The sequence below is a fragment of the Engraulis encrasicolus genome, chromosome 12 (genome assembly GCF_034702125.1).
Source record: "Engraulis encrasicolus isolate BLACKSEA-1 chromosome 12, IST_EnEncr_1.0, whole genome shotgun sequence".
NCBI classification, from domain to species: domain Eukaryota; kingdom Metazoa; phylum Chordata; class Actinopteri; order Clupeiformes; family Engraulidae; genus Engraulis; species Engraulis encrasicolus.
The window spans coordinates 26670530-26678147 of NC_085868.1; the positions used below are offsets into that span (position 1 = coordinate 26670530).

Consider the following 7618-nt stretch of genomic DNA (forward strand, 5'->3'; position numbering starts at 1 on the left):
TGCTTCCTACTGGTAGTGCTTAGCCCTATCTGCCTGGAACTTTAGCTCAGCAGAAGGCTATAGTGCTGTGCCTCCCATGCCCAAACTGAAGCGTCGACTGGCAAGTCACAGGTTTGAGAGCATGACACGGGTGTGGATTTTCACTCCCGTCCCATCCCGGTCCCAGAAAAAAAATCCCATCCCGTCCCATCCCGGACTGGAGTAAAAGAAACAAATTCCATCCCGTCCACTCGTGAAAAGAATGTCTCCCAATCCTGCCCACTCCCACTCAAGATCAATCCCACTCCCGTTTTGTCCCAAAAAACAAGTTTGGTCTTTATTTTTATAGAACAGTCAGTGTGAGAGTAGACAGGAAATGACTTGGAGAGAGCGATGGGGCAGGGGTAGGAAATGACCCCGGCCGGACTCGAACCGGGGTCCGGATGGTCAATGTAAGCACAAATGTAAGGGGGTTAGCGTGCCCTAACTCCACCTTATCTGTGGTTCTATTGAAGCTGTAGTCAAATCACCTGCAAAGGTCACGTACAATATCACTTCTTCAGAAAGAAAGGCATTGAAAACAACTATAATAATGTGGACATTTTTTAAATGTGGATATTTTTGGATCCGCTTATGACAATTAATAGTGATGGATGGCTATACCTCCATATACCATGAAGAGACAGACAGAAATACAATCTTACATGCCATTGACAATGTCCCTTATTGGGAAAAGGAGATTGAGAAGAACATGCAGCAGTGAAGACGGTTTTTTTTTATATATATATATAAATTCCAGAAATGTCTGATCGATTCCAACGAAGGGGGTATAGCCAATCTCTGATTGATAAAGCCATTGACAGAGCTAAGCAAAAGGATGAACTGTAACATCCTCAACATGCCCAACACAGCAATGACAGCCACCTTTGTATCACAGTATATACCAGCTTCAAAGCAGACTAAAAAGATAAGTAGCCTCTTAGTGCAGATGGGGTCGCCGGTGGGCCTATTCACTATTTGCTGAAAATCCTCAACTACATCATAACAGCATTGCTATTACAGTACAGAGAGCCTTAAAGGAGCAGTTCAGCCAATTTCCATACTGTTGTATTGCTCACGCTACCCTTGACTGGTCAGTACCTGGTGATGCCACATTTTTCGGCTAAGCCCTTTCCGAGATATGAGCTATTCTAATGGGGGCAGGGTTTTTTTGTTTACATTTTTTTTAATTAACATAGGCCTACTCCAAATATTTTCCCAAAAGGTAGGCCTACCACTTTTTGTTAGCTGTCTGCTGATGTTGCATAACCTTTTGGATGTTTCTGGGAATACATTTTTTTTTTTTTTAAATTGAAATATGAACAAAGCGCTGCCCCCATTAAAATGACCAAGATCTCTGAAAAGGCTGAAGAAAAAGAAAAACCTCAGGGTCCAGGGTAGTGTCAGCATTAGAACTGCATGTTGAAATTGACTGAACTGGTCCTTCAAGAAACAGATTAAGACATAGCCATTACAATTTTGGTGACAGTAAGGTTATAACATAGGCTCTGCATAAAAGGGTTAAAAGAGGCAAAACATAGGACTATTACAGCCACTGTGGTCATCTCCGTGTACCCGCAGCCCTCTCACCACACATGGCTCTCTCAACAAGTGGGCATTACAGATGCTGAAGATGTGCAAATACACTGAGCACAATAAGATTTTCTCACCCTACTCTGAGGTTACAGGTGAGGTAACGGGTTCGAGGCCAGGGTGTCAAAGTAGTGTAAGATTATCTCAATCGCACTGGGGGTCTGGTCCCGTGTCCTGGATGGGAGTGAGGTTTAGGAGGGTGAGTGCAATGGACTACAACTAGCAGAGTTGGGTGGTAAAATGTACAGTAAACCAGCTGTGCTCCCATGTCGGAGGGTTGCTTTGAGGCTGAGGTTGGTACACATGTGGTGAGTTCCAGTAAAGCACCATGGTTGGCCTAAGTGTGATCCCCACACTTTTCAAAGTGGGGGCCAGGGGCTCCTGGGGGGCCGCAGCAAATTGGCAGTAAAGGTACAGCTAAACAAAATGAATAGGCCTGTTTGAATAGGCTACATTAACCCATTTTAGTCTGGAGCGTCATAGACTACACTGCATTCAGACTCTTGACATTTGAGTTTTTTATTAAAGATGTGGGCATGTTAAAGCTGAATTAACACATTCTAGGGTCCTAGCTGTTAAATGCAACTTATTTCCTGTTTTTATGTGCTTCGGAGGCTGAGATAGGCCCTATTTAGGTTTTAATATGCAGAGGGCACCTTTTCTCGAAAAAGGGCTTAAGCACGAAGTGGGTTAAATAACAAAACCACATAAATCGAAAACAGGTTTAACAATATTACCAATATAAACAATAATCTATGGCATCTCTGAACTTCAAAACTACTATCATTATCATTTTATTGTAGGCTGTAATAGGCTATCTCAGTGCACTGCTTCAAAATTTGGCAGATGGTGGACCTACAGTGGCTGACCTTCCCAGTGCGTGTAATGTTTCCTGTAGAGCTCTAGTAATTGGATGGTTTTCTGAAAGTGTGGTAAGACCCAAGTCAAGGGGGCCTTGGGTGAAATATCGAGCTAATATCTCTGCTGTGTGTCCTTGCTGAAAGCCACCACAGTTTGGCCCTCTTCTGCATGTGCATGAAAGTGACTGCCCGCTAGGTGGCAATGCAGTCCTTGAAGAAGTGAAGCGGTCGTATGTTTACTTCCGGGGTGAAGGGTCACCATAAATGAACAATAAACCCATGCTATATCCATGTTCTTGGCAATAAGCCTTTGGAAATGTCGCTTTATTGAAACATCTGAAACAACACTTCGAAATGTCTGACTATACAATAGGGCCTGCCCTGCCGCCTATGTTTCAGGAGACCAAGGAGTATGATTCTGACGAAGAGCCTCGTAAGTTGTCTCTGAAAAATTAAGCTAATGAAGTACTCTGCACTGCTGTAATGGACTGTGGTCACGTAGCCTAAGTCTTCCAGTGTAAAAATCGTGAATTAAGTTTCTTTCCCCTGATTCAGCCATAGGTCCAGCTTTGCCGCCAGTATACAGGGCAGATGATTCGTCGAGCTCCTCAGACGATGCTGACACATTCAGGAGGGGGAAAGGCAACACGTCAAAACACGAAGCAGCAGAGCCTTCATCCAGGTAGTCAGCTGGATCGGAACAAATCGAGTTAATAACAAACACTTGTTGATATGAATGATTTGGTAACTGCTGGAGATTTTGGGATCACTGTGTTGTTCTGTGTTAATTATATATATATATTTTTTACAGCTAACTTGTTTTGGTATGTGTGCAGACAGAGGTGTGCAGTGTGTTTATCTGTTCACAGTGGGTGTATGCAATGAATTGCACATGTGTGCAATCTTTGATCAGTTTTAACGTGTGTGATACAAGTAGGATGCTAGGCATCCTAATTTCCTCCTGGATCGTGAAAGTAACTCCACTCTATTCTCTTTTTTATTTTGTGTAATTTCTAGTAAGAAACCTAAAGTGTGCACGGATGATGATGACTTCTTTGGCCCCGCTTTACCTCCAGGCTACAGGAAGCAGCAAGTCTCCCCTGAAAGGTATGAACTGGGTTAGAGATGTTCAAACAGGTTCGAACCTCTTTGACTGGGTGTGTGAATCACAACCATTATATGGTGCTACAGTACTACTAGCGCCATGTCTCTCTTGTCACACTTTAGGGCAGTCATGGATAAGCGGTTAGGGCCGGTTCGACTCCTGACCCGCCAGGTTGGTGGGGGGAGTAATCAACCAGTGCTCTCCACCATCCTCCTCCATGACTGAGGTACCCTGAGCATGGTACCGTTCCGTCACACTGCTCCTATGGAGCGCCATTGAAGGCTGCCCCCTTGCACGGATGAGGCATAAAATGCAATTTCGTTGTGTGCAGTGCGCAGCGAACACTTGTGTGCTGTGTGTCACAATGACAATGGGAGTTGGCGTTTTGACAGGTGGGCTTGGCTTGGCTTGGCTCGGCTTTATAGTTAGGGCTTTACAGTTTATAGTTAGGGTTAGGGTTATACTTTTGCTTTAACGAATGGCAAATGCTCAAACATAGCACTTCTGTAATGTTAAACGGCATCACAAGTGGCCGTCCTCAAGTGATGTGACCCTGCTGTATGAGTACAGAAAGGTAAGTTGTCCCAGGCTCAGAGAGGAAGGGGCCCCAGAATTGGGTCACCATTACATTTGTATGTATTAAGAGGGGAGCCTTTCATATGACTTTGTCCCGGGCCTGGCCAGAGCTGTCAGCGACCATGCCTGTAGTTCCCACTGGTGACCACTACTGTGAATTCACTTCAGTGTTCACTTATTTCACTTCAAAACAGGCCACCTGTGCTGGGACCCGCTCTGCCTCCGGGCTTTCGTAGGATGAGCGACGATGAGGAGGCTGACGATGACGAGGAAGGGGAGGTAGGTCCGGCCTTGCCCCCAGGGTACACAGCCGAGTCATCAGGGAGCGAGAGGGATGGAGACGAGGAGGACGTGGTTGGCCCCATGCCTTTTACAGGGGACAGGTCGTCCCACGGTTCGGTGGCCGAGGACTTTGAGAGGCGAGCTCGCAAGATGAAAGACAAGCTGACTGGCGCTGATGTAAGTGGAATGTGACATTTTAACTCTGTTTTAAAAGTTTGGTAGCCCTTTGGAAAAGGATTCACATGTTGGCCGCGTAATGGTGTTTGGGTCTGTGGCATTTGAGCAGTAGCACACGTCAGGGCGGCGCAACGACAGCCAGTGCCACGATTGTATGGACCTTTTTTGTTTGTTTGTTTTTAGTGGACTGTCTAAGAAGCATATTCATTGCAGCATATCAACCACCAATAACTAATTAATGTATGGGCTGTTGCTCCACCTGACACCTGAGCCCAAAATAAAACCTGTCTTTAACCCATGTGTACATTTTTAGGAAGGCCCAGAGGAGGTGAAAAGAGAAACATGGATGACTGAGCTGCCACCGGAGCTGCAGCACATAGGACTCGGAGCCCGCACCTTCAAGAAGAAGATGGGCCCCGAGAACAAAGACCGCTCCATTTGGACCGACACCCCCGCTGACCGGGAGCGCAAGCTCAGGGTAAGTAGAACCCTCGTATCAGAGATCTTATAGACAGAGACACGTCATTCTAGTTCTTTTCCGGTATCCACTTTATGTCGGGTGAACGGCCCTTTAGGAGGCCTTCGTTTAGGAGACCTTCGGAGTCCTGAGGTTGAGAATAAATGGAGTCCCCTTGGCGCTGTAGATAGCGGTAGCGCACTTTTTGTACAAACACCCCAAAAATAGAAGAAGAAGGTGGGGACAACGTCCCTTTAGGAGACCCAACTTGAGCACAATCTTTTGCATTGGGTGGCCGTGTTTTGAATCCTCTTTATTACTAATCCAACCTCTTTGCTCGTATTTCCCACGGGAAATGGGAAGGCTTTTTCCATCATAAGGCCCATAGGTCATAAGATTCTTCTAATGATAGATTCATGTCTTTCTCCGAGTAAGCAAATGCTAGTGCGTGAATTAATTCAATTAAGGAACACTATCCAGAAATAATGTGTTACGCTCTAAATTGGACTTCACCTGTACAATTTATTCAAGGCCACAGTGTAATTGTTGTAAAATTCAGCCCTACAGAATACCAATCACAGCAAACAAGTTATTGCTATAACCTGCATTTTGTATTTGAAAGCTACGCTGTTGTCTTTATATGAAGTCTTTTGTCATCTGCTTCATAGGAACGACTGGAAGGGAAGAAAAGTGACGAGTCGAAGAAGGAGGAGGCTCCTCGCATGTCTAAGAAAGACCTTGACATGGCAGAGAAAGTAAACAAGTACAATGTAAGTGTTGTTGTTGTTGTTGTTGTTCTTCATCGTCTTCTTCTTCGCCTTCTTCTTCGTCTTCTTCGTCTTCTTCTTCTTCTTCTTCTCAACCGTCTTCGTCTTCTTCTTCTTCTTCTTCTCAATCGACTTCTTCTTCTTCTCAATCGACTTCTCCTTCGTCTTCTCCTCAATCTTCTTCTTCTTCTCAATCTTCTTCTTCTTCTTCTTCTTCTTCTTCTTCTTCTTCTTCTTCTTCTTCTTCTTCTTCTTCTTCTTCTTCTTCTTCTTCTTCTCAATCGTCTTCTTCTGCAACAGTAGTACAAGTATTTGAATGTTTGTGTAGATGTTTAGAGTGTATTTCAGTTATACATGCCAATAATTTATTGATGGTAATCCTCAGACACATGGTGTTTTTTAATGTTGTATGTCCACCATGTCTGGGTTAGTGTGGCAATGATATTCTATTGTGTTTTGGAAAATATCAAGCATGGGTTAGAAGCTAGGTAGGGATTTGTGTGTAGCTTAATAAAAATGACATCATTCCTCTTTTGCTTTCATTTAACAGAACAAGCATCATGCACCCTTTTATTTGTATGCACTTGTTGCTTCCTGTGTTATACTTTGATTACATAATAGTTAAAAAAAATCCAAATGTGCGGTCATTGCTCTGCCAGGAATAAAAAAGTTTTTGCTTTCATGTAACTGAAATAGCATCATGCACTCTTTCATTTCATAAAAGTAAAAAAAAAAATCCAAATGACTCCAAATGTGGAACTTGTGCTTTCGTTGCTCTGCCAGGAATCCAAACGCGGGGACTCCCTCTATAACATGCACGCAAAGAAGTTAAAGAGGAAAGCAGAGGAGGAGGCTGACAAGCCGGTAGAGAGGAGGCCCTTCGACCGAGACCAAGACTTACAGGCCAACCGCTTCGATGACGCCCAGAAGAAGCAACTGCTGAAGAAGTCAGCTGAGCTCAACACGCGATTCTCTCACAGCAAAGATCGCATGTTCCTTTAGCGTGTGCTCAGCAGTACTTTATTTCCGTAATACTTATATGCTGCTCATACACAAATGTTGTCAGTCATAGACATCCTTGGCTGCAAAGACTACTCTAGTCAGATCAGATTAGATAATTTACTTACTTTTAATTTGTGAATTGGCAGCATAACATTTTGGAAATAAACTACTAAAATTACACACATGAGCAATTATTTCTGAGCTATCCAGTGTATATTTCCCTAAGCTACAGTTAGAGATGGAGTGTACGATCTCTTGTATTCTCTGCTATAGTGGTTGACCATATGTTAGCTACTTGGTTGCAATGCAGTTACCCATTGAAAAAGTAACTAGATTGCACTTGCTAAGTAGTAACAATGGAATTGTTGGGTAGTGCACCTCAGGTCTATTGTAGATGAGTAGTACATAAATGTATGTATGCTGGCTTAACACATTCACCATGTGCAGAGGTGGTAAGTGATATTCTCAAAGAGAAAAAAAGTGACTCAAGGCGGTGTATGTGCTTTTCCTTGTGAAAGTGAACAATTTTTTTTTAAATTATATTTTATCTTTACCTGGGCTGTAGACGTGTCTTGAGAAATAAATGGTGTCAGTGCACTACTCCAGACCCAGTAACTTTCATTGTGTTTTTTTACTCCTAGTATGTTGCATTTTGTATACAGTAAAGTAATTACATTTGCATTATTTTTCATTTGAGTTCTTGTTGCCGCCGGTGTAATTTTTACCTAGCCAACTCTTCTCTTTTCCCACCTCTCTCATAATAAAAGACAACCATGTGTAC

The 7618-nt window shown here is 43.5% G+C and overlaps 1 protein-coding gene across 1 annotated transcript; it reads left to right on the plus strand.

Annotated features, from left to right (window-relative positions):
* The first annotated feature begins 2726 nt into the window (after positions 1 to 2726).
* Positions 2727 to 7617, plus strand: gpalpp1 (GPALPP motifs containing 1). Its single transcript, XM_063212612.1, has 7 exons — positions 2727 to 2904; positions 3027 to 3153; positions 3489 to 3578; positions 4347 to 4611; positions 4925 to 5089; positions 5737 to 5838; positions 6619 to 7617. Exons 1-7 carry the CDS (start codon positions 2826 to 2828, stop codon positions 6835 to 6837), a joined length of 1047 nt encoding a protein of 348 aa, XP_063068682.1. The 5' UTR covers positions 2727 to 2825; the 3' UTR covers positions 6838 to 7617.
* Position 7618: the final 1 nt, after the last annotated feature.